We start from the raw sequence: 25,150 nt of genomic DNA on the forward strand, positions 1-25,150 counted from the left end.
CACTCAGGGAGGAACTGTCCAAGGTCGCTGTCTCTCCCTGCCAGCCCTTCCAGAGGGTGCAACTCACCTGCCACGCCACCTGGGACACCTACTCCACCAAGACCGCCAGGTCCTCCCAGGCCGCCGATGCCCCCTGCTCCTGGGGAGAGAGGGCGGAGGATCAGTCCCCTGCTTCTGACCCAGGCACACAAGGTAAGCAGGTGGCAGAGGTCACGTGACCAGAGGGAGGAGCACAGGGCAGGACGTCCGTTCCTGAACCCCGGGTCTGGGTCCTGGCTCTGTCCTCAGCGAGGGCCATCCCAGTCAGGCCTTGGCCTCCTGGTCTCCCACACAGAGCAGAAGAGGCCTCCTCTCCCTGGACCGAGCCAGGAGCCTACTGGAGGGACAGCGTGGGTGTGAACGCTGCTGACCGTGGACTACTTGGTCTCAGCTTCTGACAGTCCGGGTTCAAAGCTGGCTTGAGTCTTGGCGTCTCCACTTGACACGCTGTGGTGTCTCTGAGCCCGAGTCCCCCACGCCCTGCAGGATACTACCCTGCCTGCCCTCGGGGTATGTGAGAGCAGAGGGCCACATGCTCTATGCACTCCAAGTGCCGAATCCTGCGGTCCAGTGCCGCTAAGGGCAGCAGCGAGTGGCTTCTGACAGCCGCTCAGGGTTCTAGGGCTCCATGAGCTTATCCCCCTCACTGTGTGTGATGACAGGAAAGGGAGGGTCTGCTACGCCCCCATTTTGCAGCTGAGAAAGTAGAGGCAAGCAGAGGTTAAGCCATGCGCTCGAGGATCCACGGGCAAGAAGCTGCTCGAGAGCCGCCCAGTACGCAGCGGCTCCGCTGCACCACACGGCTTCGTTTCCCTGGCGATGTGGGTTGACTCAGGCCGGCTGGGCGGCCAGCAAGGAACAGGAGGGGCGGCCGTGGATCCCGGGGGCCGCCGCGGGTGGGGCTGAGGAAGCTGGGATTTTCCGAAGTGGAAACTGGCCCCAAGTGGACTGACGGGGGCCAGTTGGCAGGTCCCTGGCGGAGGCCCCCTGCTTGGCTCCCAGGAGGCCAGGAATGCGGGGGCCACAGACATGGTGGGTCTGGCCAGGGAGGACTGCCAGAGTGCCAAGTGGCAAGGCCAGCAGCTCTGCCACGTCCTCCAGGCGGTCGGGCTGACAGGAAGGCAGGGAGGGGGCCTGGGGTGCCCAGAGGAGGAAACAGACCCCTCTGCTCCGGCCAAGGGGCTGGGACGGAGGCGGAGGCCGCCCAGCCTCCTCACACCAATGGCAGGCCTGCACCACCCTGCACCCAGGGCCCAGGGAACTGTCGGGGCCAGCGGGGCCTCAGCTGCCCGCCCCTGGGGGTTTGGAAATGTGACAGGTGTTTTGTTTGTCACAGGGGCTGGAGGCACTACAGGCATTTAGTGGGCAGGGGCCAGATCTGTAGCTGTCATTAACGTGACCTAGAAATGGCCTCTTTCTGTCCTGCCCACCCAGCCCTGTGCCGTCAGGCTGGTGGGGTGGCGAGGGAACTGCTGTGGCACGGGGGGGTCACACTCACCGTATTTGGCAGCTTTTGCAGCGGCCAGGGATCCGGGCACTGGGGAGAAGGGAAAGGGGGTCAGCAGCTCAGGCCTCTGCCTGAGGCTCTGCCTCCTCCTCCAGGGAGCCCACCCACCTTCCTTAGCCCACATTGCTTCCTCAAAGCCCTGAGTCCTGAGCCTCCAGCCAGGAGCTCATGCTGCCAGACACGGGGCTTACTATCTAACCAAGCCACTGCCAGGCTGATCCAGGGTGCTCCAGGCTGCCAGTGCTTCCTCTTCCACCTGTCCCCTCCTGTCCCCTCCAGGCCCTCCACGGCCTGCCTGTGGCTGGGCACGGACTGGGGCTCAGTGACCGCATGGTGAAGAACTGGAGTTCCTAGTGGCCCCCTTGCCATGGAGCATTGCTGAATGGACCTACCCATGCTCGCTGACCCTAGGACTTCACCCTCCCTCCCTGGGTGGCAGGTGGGCTTTTTCAAAGTCTGGAGCCCCGTCGTCGCTCCCTCTGACACCTGGCAGCCCAGAGTCCTTTGCCCGTCCTTCCCCTCCCGTTACCCCGGTTGTCTCTGGCTGCCCAGGAAAATGTAATGGAGGATTTACTGTGCACCTCTGGGTGGCAAGGGGGCCCCGGGGAGTGTTGGGAAGAGGAGGGGTCTCCTGCCTTTGAGCTTAGGGGGCGGTTTCTGATTAACCTCTAGAAACTCTCACCTGCACCTGCCCCAAATCCAGGAACCCCAGCACCAACTCCAAATCCAGGGACCCCAGGACCAACTCCAAATCCAGGGACCCCAGGACCAACTCCAAATCCAGGAACTCCGGCACCAAGCCCAGCAGCAGCCCCTGCTAGAGGTGGGCAGCAGGAAATGTCAGCAGGCGGGGAGCTGGACCCCCGGCTGAGCCTCCTCCTTGGCTTTGTCCCCATCTCCAGACCCCCCATCTTATCCACCCCTCGGTTGCCCTGGAACGGTCTTCCTGAGACTACCACTGACCAGAGGTTCAGGCCTCCTCAGGCTTCCTCGGGTTGGAACTCGGGTCTGCAGTGGGGACCCCACTTCCTTTCCTGCCTCACCTCCCGCTCTCCCCTCTCAGATGAACTCACTAAATTCTCCTATCGACCTTCCACGTGAGGTGGTGCCACGCCACTGACGCCCACCCTGGAACCCCAGAGTTCACACGGTTACATTGGGACTCAGGATTCGAACCCAGGACACCCTCTCCCTGAATCTGTGCTTCCGGGCTCTCTGCCTGCTGTCCTGGGGCCTGACCATGCTGCAGGATGCCCGGGGTGGGTCTGACGTGTTGTGGAGACCCTGGGCCTCTGGGCCAAGGGAGAGGCATGGGGCACTCACGGTACTGAGCTTTGGCGGCGGCTTTAGCAGCGGACTTGGCAGCAGCTGCGGTCCCTGCTCCTGGAGGGAGTGGGGAGGTTCAGGGATGGTACCCGCAGAGGCTGCAGGGGACCCCCAGGCCTAATCATTCATGCCACTCACCTGCAATACCACCAGGGACAATAGCACCAGGAACCCCACCAACTCCAGGAACCCCGCCGACTCCAGGAACCCCACCGACTCCAGGAACCCCACCGACTCCAGGGCCTAATCCTACAAGAGAACCAGTAGCTAGCCTGGGGCTTGGCTAACCAAGGCCTGAGCAAAGAAGAAGGAAGGTGCCGGAAAGAGTCTCGGGCCAGAAGTCGGGGCCGGTGGGTTCTCACCCCAGCCCCGGCAGACTGGCCGGGAGACCCTGGCTGGTTACTTTTCCATGGTGTGTCTCAGCTTCCTCCTCCCTAATACAAAGCGTGTCCAAGTTCAGGAGAGCTTAGCTTTTTGGAGATCAAGGACCCCTTGGAGACTTGAGTGTGACGGGGACAGAGGCTTGTGATAAAGGGAGCACCATAGGACAGGCAGAACCGGTGCAAACCTCTGCTCTGCCACCGTTTAGTTGTGTGGCCATGAGCAGGTCCCCGAGGCGGGGGCCTATGTCTCCATGTCTGGCAAATGGGAAGAATAAAGCCAGTCTCCTGGGAGTCAGGAGGACGGTGACCCTGGAGTTAAAATGTTCTCTGGCCTCATTGACCCTCGAGTCTGATTGGAACCTCGCTGCCACGGATCCCTAAGGCCAAGACTCCCAGATCCCCGGGGCCAGGGCCTGACCTACTTTTGGGCTCCACCAGCCGGGCCAAGGCCATTTCCCACTTTCAGTAAAGTGTGTGCCTAGGGCTGCCGGGGCGGCGAGGGAGAGTATCGCTCAGGGAGATGAGGCTGGGACCCAGCATGAAGCCTGGAAGCGGGTGGAGGACCAGGGTGGAGGCTGGGGAGCCAGGGCCTGGGGACTCACCAGGACCTCTCGGGCTGCTTCCCTAATGGGAGATGTCACCTACCCCCAAAGGCAATCAGAGGCGCCAAGGCTGTGGGGAGAGCCCTCGTTGCCAGAACATGACTGACCTCTGAGCAGGGGACCTGAGGGGACCTGAGGTCAGTGCTCTGGGACAAGGGTTGGGGCCCTAGGAGACCACTTACCAAACTGGGCAGCTTTGGCGGCTGCTTTGGCGGCTGCAGCTGCTGGGGTCCCTGCTCCTGGTGGGTGAAGAGAGGGGATGGGGGAGCAATCCCCAGCACTGCTGCCCCCTCACCCATCCCTCCCAGAACCCCCTGCGAAGTTTCTCCCGCCCACCACCTTGTGCTGGAGACCAGGATGGCGGCATGCGTGTCCGGCCCGAGTGGGCTGCCTGGGTTCTGAGGACCACCCCCTGGCACCGGGCACATCCCTGCCCTTCTTGGGCTTCTGTGGAGCCCTGAGAGGCAGCCTGTGGGCTATCGTGGAAGGAACCCAGAGCAGTGATTGGCAGGGGCCCCATGATCTGCTCCTAAACCTGCCCCAAAAGATTGGCAGAGCTTTCTACTTAGGATCTGTTAATTTTTAAAAATCCTGAAAACTCCACGATCCAAACCTATTGGAGGAGGTGGTTATTTATTTTTTATTTTTTATGTTTTGCGGTGCTGGGGTTGAACCCAGAATCCCGTGCATGGGCAAGCACCATACCACTGGCCACGTCCCTAGTTCTGGACGCCCCCCATCCCCACTTCTTAAGGAAGCTCGAAAGGGGAATTTTCTCCCAGAGAGAAGGAATGCAGAAGAGACTCTTCTGATGGGAAAAACGATTAAGGAAGGGTGTCACTGAATGTCATGGTCACTTAGTCTTCTTCCCTTTGGCCTTGGCCTGGTGGAGGAGAAAGCCTGAGAGAACCCAAGGATGTCGGTTCTCCTACTGGGAGGAACCAGAGAGACACCAAGGCGGGAGACCACCCTGCTCTGGGCAGTGCAGGCTTCTGCCACCAAGCCAGGTGACACTCTCCAGCATCCCGAGGCAGGGAGGGGGTTTGCCAGGGACCAGCAGGCGGGGCTGGTGGAGGGCTCCTCCCTTCTGGTTACTCTGGGGAAATCCTGGCCCTCCTCCCTGTCTCTGGGCTCAGTCGTGCCATCTGTAAAACGATGCTGCTGATTCCGGTCAGCTCCAGGGCCCCTTCGGTGGGGCCACTGCTCACCTGGCACCCCTCCGGTTCCTGGCACACCTGGTACTGCACCTGGTACTGCACCTGGCACCAGCCCTCCCAGGGCTCCAGCTCCTCCAGCACCTGGAGGAGAGAAAAGTGTCCAGTGCTCAGCTCTTGGGGTGCGGGAGGCGGGGGAGAACAGCGCGCTGCCTGGGACAGCTCAGGAGGCTGTGGGATGTGGCCCTGCCACCTGGCCAGGCCATTCAGCCCTGGAGGCCTGAGTGTGAGGTTGCTTGGCCTCTAGCTGGAGACCCAACCTGCCCTTGGAGCCTGGGGCCTGGGGAGAGCAGGTTTGGGGGTGGACAGGGCAGGCCACTTACCGTACTTGGCAGCTTTAGCAGCAGCTGCGGCTTGGGCTGCAGCTACGAGGAAAGAAGGAGAGACTCTCAGAGCCCCTGCCCGACCTCAGCGGGCAGGCTTCCAGCTCCCTGCTCCGAAAGGCACTGGAGGTCCCCACTGTCCCTGAGCACACTGAACCCTGACCCACACTCCCCCTGGCCCTGCAGAGCCGCTGAAGGGAAGCCCCACCCCTTCTCCACCAGAAAGAACTAAGGCTCACGGGAAAGGCCAGCTCCAGGGACACCTCCAAGGCCAGCTCCAACACCATAGCCAGGAAAGCCCCCAGCACCAACCCCATACGTGGGGATGCCTCCGACCCCCACTCCAGCTCTGGCCCCTGTGGAGGGAGGAGAATCAGGCAGGTGCCTCAGTGAGGGAGCCTGGGAGGGCTTTGAGGGACGCTGGCTGACGGGAAAAGATGTCTGCTTCCCCCAAATCTGGTCCAAGAGGGCAGGAAACGGACGTCTGGGCCCCTCGCCAGCCTCCTCCATGAAGCCTCAGTCCCCCCTTGATTTCCCTCTTCACTGAGCACTTGGGGAGGCTCCCTTTGTTGGGGAGACTGAGTGCAGGCTTGTCCCCAGGCTTGGGCTCCTCTGAGAGGGCCTGGCCAGGGCAGGGAGGGTCAGGGACACTGCCCCTGGAAAAGTCATTCTGGGACTCTCAGCGCTCAGCCTATGGCTTCATGGCGGGAGACAACTGGGGAAGACACTCCCCTGGGGCCTGCCACCTCGGTGTCCCAGCTCTGCCAGAGACCTGCTCTGTGACCCCGGGTGAGCAGCCCAGAGTCCTTTGGTTCAGACCAGCAGAGGTGCAGACAGGGTTGGCACAGCACTAAGGCACTAACCGTATTTGGCTGCTTTGGCGGCTGCTTTGGCGGCTGCAGCAGGTGACACAGCCCCTGGAGAGACCAAGGGGAACACAAATGTTCAGGAGAAAATAGGGGAGAGGGGCTCAGTGCGTATCCCTCTCTCCACCCACCTGTCTGCTGGTCCAGCTTCTTTCTATCTGTCAAGTCGAGATGGAGTTGCTCATCCATCCATTCACCAGCTGTCCTACTCTATGTCTGTCCATTTGTCTGTCGATCCTTGGACCTCAGTCCAACTACCCGATCACCTACCCGATCACCACTTACCCACACACCTGCCCACCTATCCATTCATCCATCCATCAGTGCACTGATCCATCCATCTGTTCATCCAATCAACCATTGACCATCCTTCTAACTCCTTTAGTCCTTAGCTTCCTTTTCATCTGTTTTAACCTATGCATTAATCTTTCCACCCAACTATCTATCTATCTATCTATCTATCTATCTATCTATCTATCATCTATCAATCATCTATCCATCCACCTATTCTTGTATTGGCTTATCTATCTACCCATTCACTCCTTCATCCATCACTTTACCTGCTTATCTGCAAAGCCATTATGTGACCATTCAGTCGCCCATCTTCCCACCCTCCACCCACCCATCTTTCTACAATTTACTGAGCATCTACTCAGCTAAGTGTTGGAAACAGAGATGAAAAGGACATGATTCTTGCCCGTAGGAGCACAGCAACAGCCAGGAGGGAGGATGACGGGATGAGGCACAGCCACGGGTGTAGACAGACGAGTGAGGTGTTGGGGAGGACCCCCAAATCTCAGCAATAGTCGATTTCTCTCTCTCACACACACACACATGCATGCACATAGAGCAAGTCCAGCTTACCTGGTACGCCCACAATGCCTGGACCCCCAACACCTGGGACCCCGACACCTGGGCCTCCGACACCTGGGATCCCAACACCTGGGACCCTAACTCCTGGCCCACCAGGCACTAAGCCCCCAGCAGCTCCTGTGGAAGAGAAAGGATTGTTCTCCCAGCCTAAGATTTGTGGGGACCTCCAAGGCGTCCGAGAGCAGGGGTCCAGGGGAGCTCTGGGGTGATGGTCCTGAGTGCAGGATCACCACAGGTGGGGTGGCATCTGCTCTGCATGGATCCAGTCTTCAGAGATGGGGGGACTAAGAGAGAGCCTGACGGACTTGTGGAGTTTGGATCTGGCTGGGAGGAGCATGATTGATTTCTAGAGCAAGATCAGAGCTACCACCAGCGGGCACCCAGGGCACTGGACAGCCACGGGGCTGGGGTGGTCAGGAGATTGAAGGGGAGGAGCCAGGTGCTCCCCAGGGCTGTTACTCGTGCAGGGTCAATCCACGGAGAGTGGGGAGATGGCGTCCCCAGCAGAGTGACCAGAAAGGGCAATTTCAGGAGAGGGAGGGGAGAAGGAGGCTCCTGCTGGGCAGAGGTGACTCCCTTCAGCCCCATGGGACGGGGTCTCCAGAGCCCGCACAGAGGCCAGGGCAGGCCTGCAGCCCTGACCGGCCACCCTGAGGGCACTCACCATACTTGGCAGCCTTAGCGGCTGCCTTTGCAGCAGCAGCAGCAGCCGCTGGAGTCCCAGCCCCTGGAAAGAGCCACAGAGGGTGAGGCCCTTCGCCTGGGGCCTGCTCAAGGACACCTCCGCCCCCGCTGGAACCCACAGTACCTGCAATGCCTCCAATCCCAGGAATGGCCCCGGCCCCGCCAGGAATGCCGCCGCCTCCAACACCAGGGAGGACTCCGGCTCCCCCGGCACCTGCGGGGACAGGGGTGTGATGTGGCTCCCCAGGGCTCGCCAGGATGCTGGCGTGGTACCCAGCGCGAGCCCCCTGGGACCGGGGCCTGGCGCCTCCGGGCCATGCTGCTTGGGAGGGCCCCTGCCTCGCGGTTCCTCGACGGGCCTGGGTGTCCCCTTGAACACGCTCATTAAGGGAGCTGGATGTTTCCAGACAAATCCAGCCCTAATCACCGCCACATACTGAGAAACCACAAGCCGCTGCTCCCTGGGCCAGAGGGGCCCCTGAAGGAATGTTCGAGGCTTCCTTTCCCTGTGTTCCGAAGACGCGGCCAAGTTCTTAATCCAAGTGCCTGGGCGCCTGGCTCTGGCAGCCCCTTCCTGCCCGCTCTCCCGCTCCCGCATTCCAGCCGTCCCCACCAGACCCTGCTGGCCACGGGGCCTCTGGGGCCTGGAGGGGGTCCTGTGGGGCCCCCAAAGGCAGGCCCCACCTCCCCACGTTCCTGGCCCCCTGGGATGGTCCCACTCTAGGTACCGGAAGGGCTCCCGGGCTGGGGATAGAGCAAGGACTTTAGTCCTCCTGGTCCAACACCGAGCTGAGGGCTTCTAGGGGCAGGGGGAGACGGGAACGGGATGTCATCGCCGTCCCAGAGATCCCAGGCTCGAGGAATGAGTTAGAATTTTGTGGTGCATATTAAATGGATGCGTAGCTATTAAATTTTTAAAATGCCTGTATAGGTACCACCTAAAACGATCTTTCTAACCACCGTGGCACAGGTCCTCCTTCCTGTTTAACCCATGGCAGTTCCACTTGAATTTTAAGGCTTGAGTCAAACATCACTTTCTCTGGGAAGCCTCCCTGGTTTGCCCCAGATAGAAGCAATATGTCCCCCTTCTCTACTTGGCTTCCACAAGGCCAACCTTCGCCACCAAGCTGCTACCTGACCCCACCTCTGAGATGGATGGGGGAGGGACAGAGAGATGGACTGGGAAAGGGATGTAGGGGTGGAGAGAGGGCGGCATGGGGGAGGGAGGGAGGGCAGAGGGATGGGTGGGGAAGGACAGGTGTGGGAGGGATGGATGGAAGGATGGATGGGTGAGGGACAGAGGGATAGATGGGGGAAGGGATGTAGGGGCAGATGTAGGGATTGAGAGAGGGAGAGATGAGGAAGGGAGGGAGAGAGATGGAGGGATGGGTGGGAAGAGACTGGTGTGGGAGGGATGGATGGATGGATGGATGAATGGAAGGATGGTTGGGTGGATGGAGGAATGGATGGGAGGATGGAGGGATGGATGGATGGATGGATGGAAGGATGGAAGGATGGATGGATGGTTGGGTGGATGAATGGATGGAAAGATGGGTGGATGGATGGATGGAAGGATGGATGTATAAATAGAAGAAGAGGGAGGGATGGAGGGATAGAGGGATAGATGGGTGAAGGGATGTAAGGATGGGGAGAGGGAGGGATGGGAAAGGGAGGGAGGGAGATGGAGGGATGGGTGAGGAGGGACAGGTGTGGGAGGAATGGATGGAAGAATGGATGGATGGATAGATAGGAGAAGGATGGAAGGATGGATGGATAGGAGAGGGATGGATGGATGAAGGGATAGATAAAGGGGGGATGGGGGCCACCTGATCAGCTGCCTGCGAGGCAGTTCTCCACAGTAAGAGTGGGGGTGCAGGTGGGGTTGGGGATGGCCGGGGACCCCAGAGGTGCTTACCATACTTTGCTGCCTTAGCTGCCGCCGCTGCTGCCTGGGGGCCCACTCCTGGGAGAGGAGAGGGGACAGAGGGGAGATGCTGAGATCGTGTCTCCAGAGCCCCCTGTTCCATCTGCAGGACGGCCCGCCCTCTACGTGTGGGTGGGGAGGGGTTTTGCAGCCGGCAGAGGTGGCAGAGCCGCACGGAGGCCATCGCCTCCAGGGTCTGGATGCAGGGGGCTGGCCTAGTTTTGGAGGGACCCTGGCCAGTGCCAGGGCTCTGGAGCCACAGCGATCAGGCCCCTTTGCCTGGAGGTGAGCGAGGCCTGCCTTACCTGTTCCCGTTGGGTAGCCAGCCTTGCCTGCTGCACCAGCCACTCCTCCGGGTCCGTAGCCTATGAGAGGAGAGGCTCGCGGTCAGCCTCACCCACGCAGACTTCGCCACCTCGGCCTCCCCTGCCCTATCCTGCAGAGCCCTGCTGCCCTGAGTGTCCCTGTGTCACCCCCAGCAGAGTGAACACACACACAAACAGGCATGTGGCACTGCTGTTCCCATTATACACAAGGGGACACTGAGGCTCAGAGAAGAGGAAAGGCTCTTCCGAGGCCTCGTGAGAGGTGAGGGGCCAGGACTGAGGACCAGGCCGAGTCCACGTTTCACGCTACGTCCTCTGGAGACCCCCATTCCAACTCTCCACCACTGCCCCTGCCCAGCTAGCTGCGCTCCCAGCCCAGGGCTGAGGCCGCTGCACCCTCTCCAGGCCCCCGAAGCTGGAAAGAGCTGGAAGCCCACAGGCCTGACTCACTGAAGGGCAGTTTCCCATTGGCGTAGGGCAGTCCGTAGCCACCTGAGGAGAGAGCAGGGTGGGCTCCAGGGCTGCCCCACAGCCACCCGGCCTTGCTGCGCTCCCACCTGCCTGGACGGACAGACCTCCCACCTGCAGCACCGACACTCCCTCCCGCAAGAGCCCCTGGTGGAGGAGGGAGAGGACACCCCTGCCCCTGGGTCTGATGGGCCATTCCTCCCCCTGCAGGTCCAGGCGCCACCGTGGCCCTGAGGTCTGAGCATCTTCCTCGTGTCTCTCCCCACAGGAAGACTGCCATTGGCTGATGGCAGAGGTGGGGATGGCAGAGGTGGGGGTGGCAGAGGTGGGGGTGGCAGAGGTGGGGGTGGCAGAGGTGGGGGTGGCAGTGTGGGCGTCTTGACGGCAGAGGGTTCTTTCCAGGCGTCCAATAGCGTCACCACCGTGGCTGTCCATCAGAGCCCCGGGTCTCTGCGTGCGTGCTCTCATGCACACGGACGCCTGCCTAACATCTGGGGACTGGCTTCCCCAGGCTTTCTTTGGTGACCAGAAGTGGTTTCAATACCCAGGCTCCCTCCCCGACCCCAGGGACATCTGTGTCCCCCTAGGCTGAGTCTAGCAGGCGGGCCCAACTAGTCCTGCCTCCTGAAGCCCCCCTGACTCACCTGGCAGCTTGGGCGCCTTGATGGGGTACCCCAGGGGGACTCCAGGCTGCTGGCCCCCAAAGGGCCCTACCCCTGTGGGAACAGAGAACATCAGGGCTCAGCTCTCTGCAGGACGCTCCGCTCTCTGCTCCACAGGGAGCCGTCCTCCCTGAGCACTCCCCAGCAACAGGCCACTTTCCCCGGGGGTCTTGGACCCAGGCGGAGCCTCTAGTGCTGGTGGCCCTTGGCAGGGGCTGGGTGTCCTAGGCTGGTGTGGGCTCTGTGCAGAAGGGGTGGGGGGACAGGCCTGGGATCGGTGCCCCTTTGGGTTGAAGTCAATGCAAGGCCTGGAGCAGGAGCCCTGGGGGACTCGGCAGGTCTGGATGGGACTCTGGGTGCCCAGATCCTCCCAGGTCCAGAGCCCCTGCCCGTCTGGCCACTACCAATCCTCCCACCGGCCTGGGAGGGCCAGCCTTGTCTCACCTGGGATTCCGGCAAAAGCTCCGCCTCCACCTGCAATGACAAAGCACTGTCACTGCAGCCCTTGGGCACAGGGCACAGGGGTGACATCAGCCAGGTAGCACTGTAGGGGGGCAGTCCCAGCAGGAGCCAGTTCTACCCAGGCCATGTGGTTTGTCCTGTCCTTGAGCACGGTCTGGGGTTTCTGAGCAGTGTGCTGCCCTTCCTGGCCAGCAGGACCAGTGCTGGGCACAATGCCCACCAGAGGACCTGAGTGGGCCCGGGATCCCTGCCAATACCCCACAGCCCAGCCCCCACCCATCCCAGGGGCCCAGCCCAGCGGCTGCGTACCTGGGGTCTTGGGTTTGACTCCTGTTCCGGTGGGCACCCCGGGGAGCACCCCCACACCAGGGAACCGAGCTCCTAGGGACAAAGAGGGCTATGACTGTGGCAGAGGCCCTCTCAGCCCTGTCCCCGCCTCAGGTCCCTGCGTTGATCTGTCATGACAGGCATGGCTCACGGGGTGGGTGGAGAATGACCTGTTTGGTGGGGACTTTCCTCCCCTGCCTGGCCCAGGGTCAGAAGGTCTGAGCTTTTGCCCTATTTCCCAGCTGTGTGAGCTCCTGCCTCGGGGCCTCAAGCCTGAATGGACTCCATGGAAATTCACTCTGACCACCCTTGGGAGGGAAGCACAGAGCACCAGGGTTGGGTGAAGTGGCTGTGTGTTGTCCAGAGCCACCGAGCACCCTCCTGATGGTGGCCTGGGACCATCTGCCAGGGTCTCCCACCTCTCCCTCCTCCCCTGGAGCTGGGCTGCCTGACCTGACCAGAGGGGAGGGGACCACTCTGTCAGCAAATCCCATAGAACTGCCTGGACCTGGGCTTTTGGGGGATTTCAGGAGGTCACATGTTGGATGGGGTGGCAGGCCCTGGCAGGGAAAGGAGGGTGTGGGTAGCTTTTAGGGGTCTCCTGCAGGGTGGACCTGCTGGGCAGGCCCCCTGGTGACTCATGACTTTGGGGAAAGAACTGGTTACCCTGGGGACTCAGTCTGTCCTCGGGGACCTGCCTGGGGCTGGGCTGGGGCTCGGGGCCTAGGGTCAGGGTTCGGGTGGGGCCAGGGAGGCTGATGTTGGATACCAGGGACCTTAAGTCCACTAGCCTGAACTCTGACACTGAAAACAGCTGCTGACCAGGACCCAGCCTCTGGTGGCCTCTGCTTGTGGGGGGATGCTGGGGAGGCTGACAGGGGCTGCTTTCCTCCTAGGAGCTTTGCGCTCTGGTCCTCACCTGTGCCGGGGAGCACGCCACCTGGGTATACACCTGGGAGCCCCACACCTGGAGCCAGAAGGAGGTGTCATGAGTAGCAGCTCAGCGTCCAGGGCCTCCACCGGGCCTCCCCACCCAGAGACCCCAAGGAGTGGCCCGCAGGTGCCCGGGGCCAGCGGGAGCAGACGGGTGTCTGCCGCCTCCTCCCACGGACTCTCGGAAGTCATCTGCTGACCCTCCTGTGCATGAACTCGTCTCCATCTCCTGTGGCCTGTTTACAGCCCCAGGCCCACCTCTGGCTAACAGCTTCCAGATGTCCCCTCCCTGCTGCAGGGACAGGCAGCCTTTTGTTGAGCCCCAAGTCACTTCCTAAAGGGCTTGGTGCTGTGGGACGAGCACCAGATGGGGCGTCAGAGGACGGCACCCTGGCTCTGCCGGGGCCAGCACCGGCCTTTCCGCTCTGACTCTCGGTACGGAGCCTCAGTGTCCCCGTCGTCACCCCTGCCACAGCTTCTCTCTGGGGTCTCTTTCTGCTTCACCTTCACAGAAGGGTCTGGAAGGCAGGCTGGGGCCCTCGGCCCCATTCCACAGACACAGGTCCCCTGATCTCCGCCTGGCCACCTCCCCTGCCTGCTGCGGCCAGGACCTGCCCTTCTCCCCCAGCGCAATGGTCGCGGAGGCTCTGCCCTCCCTGACCTCTGCCCTCCAGCCCCTGGGGTTCCACACTGACCGGGCACTTTTCCTGGCTTCGCTCCAGCCCCGACTCCGACTCCGGCTCCGGCTCCGGCCGGAGGCACCACGGCACCTGGCGTGAAAGGAGCCACGTCAGAGTTGGTTCCCCGGGGACTGCGGCTTCACCTGGAGGGCTCAGGTCAGCCACCTCACCTGTGGACACGCCCAGGCCACCGACTCCGCCGATGCCGCCAACTCCTCCGACACCACCAAGCCCAGCACCTGTAGGGCCGGGGGTGGAGAGGTGAGGGGCACCCCAGGAACATCGGGAGGCGGCAGGCCCAGCACGGAGCTCCCGCCCCACTAACCCGCTCTGAGACCGGACAGCCCTGGCTGCCTCCGAAGCCTCAGCAGGTTGGAGGGGAGGCTCCTGCCCATCCACCTCGCAGGTAAAGTGGAGAGTCCAGGGAAGCCAGGGGGCGGATGGCCCATCCCAGAGGGTAACACTCACCAGCCTTGGCAGCCTTATAGGCTGCAGCAGCACCGGCTGCTCCACCTGGCACCAGAGCCCCCGGGTAGGCACCTGCGGGAAAGGCTCCCAGTCCTGCAGAGGAGAGGGCGGGGCGAGGGGCTGAGCCATCACACCCCTGGAGACTGCCAAGCCCCGCCCGCCGGGCCCTGCCCACTCAGGAGGTTCATCTGTGACTCCTCTGCTCCCTGCGAGACTTCAGAGCCAGGAAGCCACCGCTGCTCCCCAGGACTGGACTCTGTGGTGGAGGCCAGGCAGGATCTTTTGGGCCAAACCCCACCTGCCCCAATGTCTTCCTGAAGGCCTGGTGACCCGACCTGGCCCCCAGGACTGCCTCCGTTGGGTCCTCATCACCCAGTTGTACAGTCCCCAGCACCCACGGGACTCCCTCATGCCCTATCAGCACCCAGGACAGCACCTGGCTGGGGCTTAGTGACCGACCAGTCCCCATGGGGCATCTTCCGTGGGTGTCCACACTAACCTGCTCCGGGTCCAGCGCCTGCAAGCCCTCCAGGACCTGCGGGGAGAAGACAGAGCAGATGAGAGGGTGGCGTGTGGGCACATTCCCCGGGCCCAGGGGAGGAGGGTCTCCCAGAGTCAGGGCAAGACCCCAGCAGTGCTGTGACTAGCAGGTCACCACTCCGGTCCCTAAGCTGATCCTTAGGCCTTTGGTACTTTGGGGTGATCCTGCTAAAAGGGTAGCCACGGTTTAGTGACCCAGTGGTATGCTGTGTAGACAGGATTGTGCCAAATCCCCTGACCAGCTGGGCAGGGCCCGTGTCCTTAACAAGAGCCCTGGAGCCCACCAGATGCAGTGGGGCTTCCTGTGAGGGCCAGAGCAGGACAGAGTGCAAGGGCCGGGCCACAGGCCGCATCTGCAGGCCAGACCGCAGCTGAGCTGGGGGCCCCAGGCCAGGCCTGCCCTGCTCCCTTGCAGGTGTCCCTGACTTGGCCCCCCTTCACCTGGGTCTGTCTCCACCATCTGCCCTTCCATCCAGCCTGCCCTGCGGTCTGGAGCCTGGTTGCTAGAATGTTGATGCAAAGCCAGATGTGTCCCTGGGGCGCTCTCCTTCCCACATCTGGACCCAATCACCCCTCCCAGGGGACATTCCTCAGCTTTGGCCAGGACAATGGGCAATCAGGTTGGAGTTTAAAGCCCTGCAGCTTTGTTTCCAATTATGTGAGAATCTCTGCTTGGAGTACCAGTCCTGGCTGCCAGGGTCCCGAGCCCTGGGGTGCACACTCTCCAGGGACCTCCAACATGGGGCCTGCTGGGCTGGGTCTCTCCGGCTGGCCGTGGGCGTGGTCTCTCTCCCAACCAGCCCTCCCACTCAGTCTTTCTTTTTTTTTTGGTACTGAGGATGGAACCCAGGGGCGCTTAACCACTGAGCCACACCCCCAGCCCTTTTTTCTATTTTATTTAGTGACAGGGTCTCACTGAGTTGCTTAGGGCCTTGCTCAGTTGCTGAGGCTGGCTTTGAACTCGTGATCCTCCTGCCTCAGCCTCCAGAGCCTCTGGGATCACAGGGACCACTGTGCCCAGCCCCACTCATTTCTTAATCGTGTGGCCTGGGCCTTGGGACACTCAGGCAGTTGCTCTATAGGAGGGGTCCCTAACTGCCCCTGGGGGTGGACAGACAGGGCCTGGGGCCCGGTGGACTTCCTGGCACCGTGCCCTGTCCCTTCCTGGTTCTGGCAGTGGCTTCTCCGGAGCCAGGTCTGTTTCCTGAGCTCCCGAGGGCAGGGGACATGCTCGGATCTTTCCTGCCCACAGGGGCTGGAAGGAAGAGAGGGGACTAGACAGGAATTAAGGAGGGGCGGGGCAGGGGTGGGGCTCAGTCTGGGGGCAGATGGCCCCCTGCTGCCATCTATCCTTTTCCCACGGTCACACCCAGATGGTTCTCTCGGGGCTGCTCTCCTACCTGGCCAGCTCTACCCCCGTGTGTCCCCTTCTTTGGACTCACCTGCTCCAAATATCTCTGAGAGTCCAGCGCCTGGAGAGAAGGGGAAGAGCTGTGCACAGCCAGAGCCCAGCCCTCAGTCCAACCTCCTCTCTTTCTGGAGCCAGAAGGTTCTGCACTGAGACCCTGCCTCTGCCTGCTGTGTGTGCAGGAGCAAGTCACCTCCCCTCTCTGAGCCTCCGTTTCCCTGTCTTCATGTGGCCATTATGCTCCCTGCCTTCTGGGGACCAGTGAGCTCATGGGCAGAGAGCGCCCAGTGGGCTCAGGGGTGCCCCCAGCCCGTCCTGTCCTTGCCCCGCCCCTCCGGGTGGGAGGCTGTCCTCCAGCTGCAGGCCCCAGCTGCCTGGTCCCCTGCTGAGGCTGAACCAGGGCGGGACAGCCTGCGGGGCCCACGTGCAGAAGCAGCTGCCAGGCCACCCACCCGCTATCGCCAAGGGATTAATTGTTCCCAAGCATGACATGCGCTGCCTGTGACCCATCCCGTCCTGCCTGGGCAGGCCCGGACGTCCCCTGAGCCCGGATGTAGGGAGCTCCGTTCGGGTAGCATTTGTAGCTCTAAATCCTGAGGCTGAAAGATGACCTTAGGGAGGTCATGGAATCCAGCCCCCTGCCTCACAGACAGGGCTGTCTGCATCCAAAGGAGAGGTCCTGACTTTCCTTTTGGTCTACCTGAGTTGGAAGTTCTTTTGGAAGTCTAACCTAAGCCTTTCCTTAGTAGAAATTTCCCTTTAGCTACGATCCATAGGAGGCTTTGCCTGCAGTTGTCTCAGCCCTCCCTCCATTACTTGACCACAGCCTGTCTTGGCTCCTCCACTGCCGATGGGGCTGGTCAGGGAGCGCACCCTCCACCTTGGCAGGCGTGACCTCAACCCCGGGCCTTCCATGCTGGGCACATCGCTCACCCGGCCATTCCCTGTGTTCTCTCCACCACCAAGACCCAGCTACACCCTCGGCCCTCCCGGAAGACGGGATGCAGGTTCAGGCGGGGGAAGCGGCGGGCCCCAAGGGCTCCTGGCCTGGCAGACCCCAGACCCCAGGGTCCCCCTGCCCCAGGCACCCCTCCGCTTCTCGGCTGGCCCCGGCCCTGGAGTTTCACAACACAGATGGGCTTTTAGCGAAGGGGAATCTGGGTCTTGCAGACTTGTCTGTGCTTGGATCAGGGACGGTCAGGATTTCGTAAGAGCCGTGGGACATCCAGACCACGTCCAGAGCCAGGGCTGCAGGGCGGGGGCCAAGGCCGCATGTGGAGCATCTCACACCAGGGGCCATAAATCTGGGTGGAGACGTCATCTCTCCACCTGCTCCTCATCCCCCAGTGTTCCCGCAGAGATCCCTTCCCCTCCTGGGGGGCGGCAGATTCCCTGGAGCCGAATGTGGCCCCCGGAGGCAGGCTGGAGCCCTGTGGGTGAGCCGGGTCAGATCTAAGCCACCCTCCGACTAGAAACCTCCACGGTTTGGGAACAGCTGGACGGGGCCTGGGATCCGGAAGGGAGCTCCACTTTAGCATCTGGGGTCAGGGGCAGGGTTCAGCCTAGGGTTGAGCTGGGGCTTGGTCAAGGGTAGGGTTCAGCCTGAGCCGGGGTCAGGATAAGGGCTCAGGCTGGCATGATGCTCAGGCCTGTCGGGGTCTTGACCTGGGATTAGATAGGGATTAATTTGGGATCAAGGGTCTGAAGATCATGTGAGTCTGGGGCCCTCTATCTGTGCCTGGGTCTGCAGTGCTGTTTTACAGGTTTGGTGGCCACTGGGACCTCAATCTCTACTTTGGCCTCCAGCGCTGGGGCAGTTTCTGAGGCCCTGAGCAGAGGGTTGTCTCTGGGGAGCTGGATGGGTGGGCACTTACAGGGTAGAGGACCCTCACAAAGAGAGGACCCTGGGCTGGCTCCAGCCTCCTGTCCCTGGAAGCCCTGGGCCCTGGCCCCTGCCTGCTGGTCCTCCCTTCCCTGCCTCCCAGCGCTGAGTCGCCCCTCCCCGGCCCCTCGGCCTTCCCTCAGGATGCTGAGCCTCCAGTCTTTCTTACCTAGCTTGGGTGGCTTGCCTCCGGGTCCCAGTGCTGCAGAGGGAAGGTGTGGTGGTGAAGGGGAGCCCCAGCCCACCCTCTTACCACTTATCCACCTCGCTCCCCCTCCCCAGGTGGGTGACATGGACATCTGAAGGTAGGTAGGAACCTCCAGGGAAAAGACCCCCGGGAAGGGCTGGAGCGGTCTCTTCCCACCGGATGCTCAATCTGCACAATGAGGGACCTGGATGCTTGGACCTTCTGGGGACCTGGGGAGCTGGGCCCTAGGATGAGCTTAGCCCTGGACACCGACCCCTGGTCTCACCTCCTCCTCCCAGGCCTCCGAGACCAGCCCCTGTGAAGAGAGGGAGAAAACCGTCGGTGCCTTCCAGATAAACCACTCTCCATCCAGCCTCCCGTCTACCCCTGCCTTGCTCCGTGACCCTGGACAGGTCAACCTCTGTGACCCTCGGTTTCTTCTTCTTGAGTCACTATCCCTGTGCCAGTTTGCGCCCAGGACGGCTCTGGCGTCTCCCCTGACTTTCTCGTCAGTTCTGAACACACATATACCTTTCCAGGATCAAACAGGTTACTTTCATTTTTTTTTAAATTGACTTAATAACATTATGTGTTTCCCCTAGATTATGTGATTCCCCCTTCCCCAGTACCCTTGTCCCAACATCCTGCCCATTTTCTTTCCAGGACTTCCAGTCTCCATCTGCACATGGCATTGGACCACACACCGTGTCCCACTGGTGCCTAGTGGCCCCGTGTTGCTGACTTAATCACTCATTCCCATCAGAAAGGTGGCTTGCTTTATGGATTTTGCAAATAATGCTCCTGCGAGCCGGGTCCCCGACTATTCTTCTTCTGTTCTTTACAATTACTTGCTTCGAATGGATTGCCAAGCGTGGGATGCATGGTTAGGAGGCTCTGAAACCTAACGGTAGGAATGTGCGCGGGCGCCCGCCTCCCATCGGCTCCCAAGAATCGCGTTTCATCTTTCAGAATATTTACGCTCTTAACAGCTATAAAACAGGATCTCATTAGCTGCACTTTTAAGTGGAGCTGACTGGTAGGTCCTCAGGGGTAGGCGTGTTAATGTTCTTGCAGTGTCAAAATGTGCCACCTCTGCTGAGCCTGTCCATCACCCCTGCCTCCCTTGGGTGTGTGGCTGCTCGGCGTTCCTTACCTGGGTAATAGACTCCTCCAGGAACTCCACCAGGAACAGCCCCTGGGACCCCTGGAAGGAATAGGTAGAGTCTTCCATCAGTCAGAACTCACAAAGGCTTGGTGACATTGCTAATGAGATTGGTAATGGTTTTATTTACAAAGCAGGCTCTGTTTACATTTTCTCATTCTCGTTTCTCAAAGTAGCCCCTCGGGGCTGGAAGGGCAGAGATCACTCTTGTGGATTTAACAGATGTGAAGCTGGGCTCAGAGAGGTTAAGGGATGTGTCTGGGGCCACACAGTTGAAAAGAGATGGGGCCTGGGTTCAACCTGGACCCAGCCTCTGAGAACGCTGGTTGACAGGGTGCCACTTGATCTCCTTAGGGGCAGAGGGCTCTGCACGGGGCGGAGTCTGGGCAGGACGGGTCAGAGATGGAGACGTGGAAGGGCAGAGCGGGCGGCAGCTGCCAGCAAGATCACGGCCATTCCCACATTGATAGGATGGCGTGAGGTCAGCGTCCCGGCCACTGGGCAACAATCTTTGGGTGGAGTTCTGGCCATCTGACACAGGCTGTTTTGGGAGGCGCCGGGTCCGGGAGGGGGACATCACGGATGAGCAACGTGAATAGTTTCCTAAGGCACAGCTAATTCCCTGGCCAAGGTCAGGAGTACAGTCCCCATGGACCAGTGAAGCTGTCACTGGAGAATACTGGCATGCTGGTCCTGGACGGAGGCCTGGGCCATCGTCATGGCAACCACTGGGTCTCAAAGGGGTCCTGGCTCCACCACAGGATGCTCCAACCTTGACAAGTCACCTTGCCCATGGTCCAGCCCTGCCCTGTCCAAGGAAGCTGCAGAGTCTGGTGGGGGCACAGGCAGGCTTGGGGGCAGTGCCACACAGATTTGCAGTGCATCTGGGAGGCACCACAGCGGCCTGGCCACAGGACACAGCTGGTCCCTGGGCCTCATCAGCCTCAGCCATAGCTCAGCAGGGTTGGGGATGCCCAGCTGTCTTGGCCACCCTATGCCAAAGCCAGTGCCTGGGTCTGCAGACCCCCGGCGACTGCAATCCAGTCCTGGAGTGTGTGAGCATCTGATCAGAGCCTTGGGGGACTGGAGGGGTGGCGGGGGCCAGGCCTGCCGGGAACCAGCACTGGGCCTGCCATCGGCAGCCGAGCCCACACAGCTTGCTCGGCCTTTGATGCCTTCTCTGCTCTGGCCTCCAGCTCCCAGCATTCTCTGTGCCTCTATGCTTCCCCTCTGCCTCAGCCTCTCTCTTCCTGCACCTTCTCTCCCTCCTCCCTTGTGGCCCTCTCTCCCCTCTTCTCTGCTCTCAGGCTCCAGAGTGGACAGCAGGAACCGTGAGGTGGATGGAAAGGGGAGGCACAGGACAGAACCTTGGGTTTCTAACCTTAACTTGGCTGCTTCTTACCATCTGGGTGGCCTCAGGCAAGAGGCCTAACCTCTCTGAGCCTCAGTTTCCTTTTTGCAAGGTAGGAATGATCCTCACTGCCTTGTAAGGTTGCAAGGGTTCCAGTAAGAGCCTTCGTCTTATCTGCGTCTGGCGCAGAGTAATTGCTCACAAAAGAAAACAAAACAAACAAGAAAATGACCGGTGACCCTTCAGCTCCATTTCCTCCCACTTTGCTGCTCAGGTTGGATGGATAGTAGGTGCTCAATGAACCGGGTGAAGCAGTTGCAGGGAGGCAGAGAGGATGCCTGTGGATCTGGGGCTGGTTATATCTGCCCTGGGGTCTCCCCTCTTGGGCTTGCCCGGCCCTCAGGCCTGGCTGAACCCTGCTTCTCTCCTGGGGCTGGCTTTGTGGACAGGCCCTTTCCGGAGGACTCTGCTTCCCTTCTCCCGTCCTCCACGCCCACAGTTCAGATCCCGACAGCGTTGGCCGAACTCCACGAACCAAGACAGCCCCGGGGAGCAGCGGTTTCTGCACAGAGGAAATGGAGAAGCCCCAGCGGCTGCAAAGGATTCCTGCTTGTCTCTCTTCCCGGGTGGGGCAGGTGAGACTAGAACGCGAGGGACTAGAATTGACAAGGGGCAGCCTCCTCGCGGAGTCGGTCACCGCATCCCCACCTCCTCAACATGAGCGTCCTTCCTGCCAAGAATGCCCTGGCCTCTCCAGCCCTACCCTGCCTCCGAGGCTGATCCGTTTCTCCCTCCTGCCTGCCCTGAGCCTGCGGTTCTTCTCGCCCGGGCTGCTCAGCTGGCCTGGAACACCCTCGTCTTGTTTTATGTGGGTTTGGCTTGTTCTACTGAGGAGCCCAGGGTGGAACTGGTCTCTTGCAGCTAACGATCATGATTCTCTGCTCTCAGGGATCAGAACAGTCCTCTGGCCTGGGCTGGGACTCTTGCAAACCTCCTGGGACGTGTCAGACGCTCCTTCCTCCCATCTACCTGAAGGGGCTTCCTCCTGCCCAGACGGAATGCACTCCTGTCTCCTCCTCTCTGCGGCCAGAGCCCCCCAGATGGAGCCCATCTCCTACCCATTCCCAGCCCCTGGAAGGAAAGGTCTCACTTTCCACTGGGAAGCTTTCCGGGTTTCCTGGGGCTCCTGGGGGCTCCCCCAGGCCTGCCTGTGTCCTCCGTCACTGCCCAGCCACTTATCCATCCGCTGCCTCCCGGGGGTGGGGGAAGTCAACCCTAGAAATTAAACCTAGAAATGAACTACGAGGATCCGTCAGCCCGAGTGAGACCCTATCGCTTTACATCTGAACCTTCCCACAGCCCTCTGATTGGAGACGTTTTTGGCAGGGGTGACACGCTGTACTCCCACTGGCTCAAGGAGGCGGGACGGCAGACGGGATGTTTCTTCCCATTTTACAGCCAGGGAAACCGAGAGCCAGAGAGACGAAGCACTCGGCCTGGGACCTGCAGCTGACCCCAGTCACATGCAGGGCCTTCTGCCCAGAGCCTGGGCTCCAGGTTCAAAGATCTGGGAAAAGCCGGCTTGGGAGCAAGCTGCGGGCCAGCGGGCCTTGGCAGGGGGCTTTGCCAAGCTGTAGTCCAGGGGGCCGGCCTGGGGAGCAGATAAGACCTCACGAGGCTTTGTTGTTTGCAGGAAAAGGTTGCCAATGGTTTTTCAGAAACAATCTGTCCTCCGTGGGTGACTCTGTCCCCTCCCACACGGGGCATATTTGTGTTCCTGCCGAGACCTCAGCAGACACACAGGGCTGGATCCACCTCTAAGCCAGAGCTTCTCGCCTCTGGCAGCTCATCAGAGATACCTGGGGAGCTTAAAAAAGTCCCCACTGTCCAGGTTCCTCCCCAGACCAAATGGAGCAGGAATTCTTGGGTGGGACCTGGCATCAGAATTGTTTAAAGTTCCCCGGGGTAACTCATACCCAGCCAGGGTTGAAAGCCCCTGATTCAAACCACCTTCGGTGTAGAAATCAGGGGGATGGGGAGAAAGCCTGAGACTATTTCTAGGGGGTGGTTCTTCCCAGGAAATTCTGTTACCCCACTGGGGAGCTTGCAGGGATGCTGGGCTCCCTAGGGCATCCAGGTGGGTGCGTGACTGGGGTCCCTCTGCTCCCAACATCTCCAGACTCTGGAAGGCTCCGTGCCCAAACCCCAGAAGTCCTCATCCATTCACAAGCCCCTTATTTGAACCCAGCCAGTCCAGACACTTGGGACAGAATTGAGAGATATCGTTGCAAGGAATAATGCCCTCCAAGGGTTTAGTGATGTCACCAAGGCTAGTGGGACAGGGTTACTTTGCCCTTAAAGGACTCACTCAAGTCTCTGGCCCTCTCCAAACGTTGTCTGGCACCTCACTCCCAACACCCTCTTCCTCTGACCCAGGGTAGAGAGCTGGCTGGTGCTAACCCCCAGGGGCTGCCTGAGACTGACTGAGCCTTGGTTTCCCCATGTGTGAAGTGCAGATAATAATCCCCATCTCTCCCGGCTGAGAGGTTAACTGTGACTCTGCAGGTGGTGGCACTGGCTGGGAAGGAGGTGAGCAGGTGCTTGGGGGCCACCTGGGGGAGGGGGTCAGGCAGCCCAGAGTCACAGCTCTCAGGTGCTGGTTCTCTACTGCTCCTCACCCCTGGTGCCCATGTCCCTGGGCCTCATCCAGGAATGGCCCCTGCACAGGGAGCTTCTGTCCCAGCAGCCAGCCCTGCAGGCCAGTCTCAGGGAAACAGCTGCAGCCCTACCCAGCTAACCCTGCTGCACTCTGAACCCTGACTGTCACCCGCTCAGAGTCTGGTTCTCACAGCAAGGAGGAATCCCACGGAAACCAAAGCCCACCTGGGCTGCCCCACCAGGTGGCCGGTGATCTCGCACCTCTCTCTTCCCATTGCCAGATGCATCTCTGGGCTTCCAGCTGGCCCCAGTGAACAGTCCCACAAACCCAGCAGCACCTGGATCCAGACACACACCAGATATACCAGCAACAGACCGGGGTCCACTCCAGCCTGGGGTCCCTCTGCTGGGAGGTGGTCACCTTCCCCAACTTGCCTTTCTTTGCTTGGACTCCCCATCTCTCTCCCAGAGGTGTGCATACATACACTCACGGTTGGTCATGTGCAGTGACAATCCACACCCAGTGACACATCTGGATGCCAGATCTCCTGTGTGTAGGTGTCTGGTGTCTTCTGCAGACACCAAGAGGCAACTCCAGGTACCCCCTGCCCTGCACACATACACCTGTCTGGTGGTGAACCTGTGAATCCACCTTCCAACCTCCCCAGAAAGTCCCTCGCCCCTCAGCGACCTGCCGGAGCGTGGCACACACCTGTGCAATGTAGCCTGAGACACCCTTGTTCCTGCACGCACATGAAATACACACTCCAGAGTCCTGGTCCCCCTCCAGGGGGACAGACCACAGCAGTAGCACTGCAATCTGCAATCCCCTAATCAACCTGCCCCGGCCCTCCTCCAGCGGATCCCGACTTCCCAACCTACTGAACCCGCTGAGGTCACAGATCACTGGGGTCTGCAAGCCAGGTCCCCTGCCCCGGGCTGCACGCAGCATGCCTGGCTGGGCCGCAGGTGCGCACCGGGCGGAGCTGGCAGGGTGGAGCAGAGCCCGGCGGCCTCTGGGGCAGCAGAGCCTGGCACGAAGTGGGGACCGTCCTGAGCTGCGCTCTGTTTGGCACGATCCCCCTGCGCACCCAGCCGGCGTTCCAGGCCCCTGGGCCGAGCCGCAGGCCCGCGGTGCAGGGCTCCGTCGGGCCCGTCCATCTTCGGCCGCCAGACCCGCCGCCGGGGCTGCGGCAGCGTGGGAACGGCAGGGGCCCTTACCTCCGGGCTGCGAGGGGTGGAGGAGGGACAGCAGGAGCAGCAGGACTCCGGGCCTCGGGGCTGCGGCCGTCACACCCGCCATCGCCGTCTCGGGGAGGAATGCCCCGGCCGCTCTCCGCGCCTCGTTTTATCCCCAAAGCGTAATTGCTGCCTGGTCGGCGGCGGGAAGGAGGAGGGCGGAGCGGGCGGGCGGGGGCGCCGGCGGGGGCCGGGAGGGGGCAATTACGAAAGGCCCGCGCCGCTCGGGCTGGCCGCCGCGGCCTCTCCTCGCACACACTCACGCGCACGCCCGCGCACGCACACGCACACACACACACACTTTCCCCATCCCGTTCCCGCTTTCCCTCTGTGGCTGCTCGCGCCGCTGGCCCGGTTCCCGCCAGAAAGTGCGAGGGGGCCTCTGCCAGGACAGCCCTCGGGAGAGGAAGCGGGAGGGAGGGCCCCGCAGCCCGGCCAAAACTGCCGGCCCTCGCCAAGTCCCGAGTGGCCAGGCCCCCGCCCCTCCGGCTGGGCCCCGGGCCCAGTGTGGGGACACAGGCCAGCTGTCTCGAGCCTCAGCCCCCACCCTGGCCCTCCAGACACCCCAGCACCCCTAAGCCTGGCTAGAGACCGGCCCTGCCCAAAGCTGGGAGGGGGAGGTTGGGCAGGACAGGGCTCAGTGTCTGCAGAGGTCC

The 25,150-nt window shown here is 61.2% G+C and overlaps 1 protein-coding gene across 14 annotated transcripts in view; it reads right to left on the reverse strand.

Annotated features, from left to right (window-relative positions):
• Eln (elastin) overlaps positions 1-24,874 on the reverse strand; it is a 29,246-nt gene extending 4,372 nt beyond the window's left edge. For 2 of the 14 annotated variants that reach the window (XM_047533044.1, XM_047533040.1), the window contains exons 1-29: positions 24,477-24,874; positions 19,238-19,288; positions 18,371-18,400; positions 18,067-18,099; positions 16,050-16,079; positions 14,567-14,602; positions 14,068-14,160; positions 13,770-13,838; positions 13,615-13,689; positions 12,906-12,953; positions 11,969-12,040; positions 11,642-11,671; positions 11,180-11,251; positions 10,518-10,559; positions 10,047-10,106; positions 9,733-9,780; positions 7,942-8,031; positions 7,798-7,860; positions 7,125-7,250; positions 6,258-6,311; positions 5,634-5,750; positions 5,395-5,436; positions 5,066-5,155; positions 4,040-4,096; positions 3,011-3,121; positions 2,870-2,929; positions 2,229-2,363; positions 1,538-1,576; positions 68-139 (exon numbers count right to left, since the gene is read on the reverse strand). In XM_047533044.1, coding sequence (XP_047389000.1) covers positions 68-139; positions 1,538-1,576; positions 2,229-2,363; positions 2,870-2,929; positions 3,011-3,121; positions 4,040-4,096; positions 5,066-5,155; positions 5,395-5,436; positions 5,634-5,750; positions 6,258-6,311; positions 7,125-7,250; positions 7,798-7,860; positions 7,942-8,031; positions 9,733-9,780; positions 10,047-10,106; positions 10,518-10,559; positions 11,180-11,251; positions 11,642-11,671; positions 11,969-12,040; positions 12,906-12,953; positions 13,615-13,689; positions 13,770-13,838; positions 14,068-14,160; positions 14,567-14,602; positions 16,050-16,079; positions 18,067-18,099; positions 18,371-18,400; positions 19,238-19,288; positions 24,477-24,558 — 1,927 coding nt within the window. In that variant the 5' untranslated portion in view covers positions 24,559-24,874. The remainder of the gene's footprint in view (positions 1-67; positions 140-1,537; positions 1,577-2,228; positions 2,364-2,869; positions 2,930-3,010; positions 3,122-4,039; positions 4,097-5,065; positions 5,156-5,394; positions 5,437-5,633; positions 5,751-6,257; positions 6,312-7,124; positions 7,251-7,797; positions 7,861-7,941; positions 8,032-9,732; positions 9,781-10,046; positions 10,107-10,517; positions 10,560-11,179; positions 11,252-11,641; positions 11,672-11,968; positions 12,041-12,905; positions 12,954-13,614; positions 13,690-13,769; positions 13,839-14,067; positions 14,161-14,566; positions 14,603-16,049; positions 16,080-18,066; positions 18,100-18,370; positions 18,401-19,237; positions 19,289-24,476) is intronic. The other 12 variants (XM_047533046.1, XM_047533043.1, XM_047533037.1 and 9 more) reach the window with 11 other exon arrangements.
• Between the last annotated feature and the right edge of the window lie 276 nt (positions 24,875-25,150).

This window comes from Sciurus carolinensis, chromosome 18 (genome assembly GCF_902686445.1).
Source record: "Sciurus carolinensis chromosome 18, mSciCar1.2, whole genome shotgun sequence".
NCBI classification, from domain to species: Eukaryota; Metazoa; Chordata; class Mammalia; order Rodentia; family Sciuridae; genus Sciurus; species Sciurus carolinensis.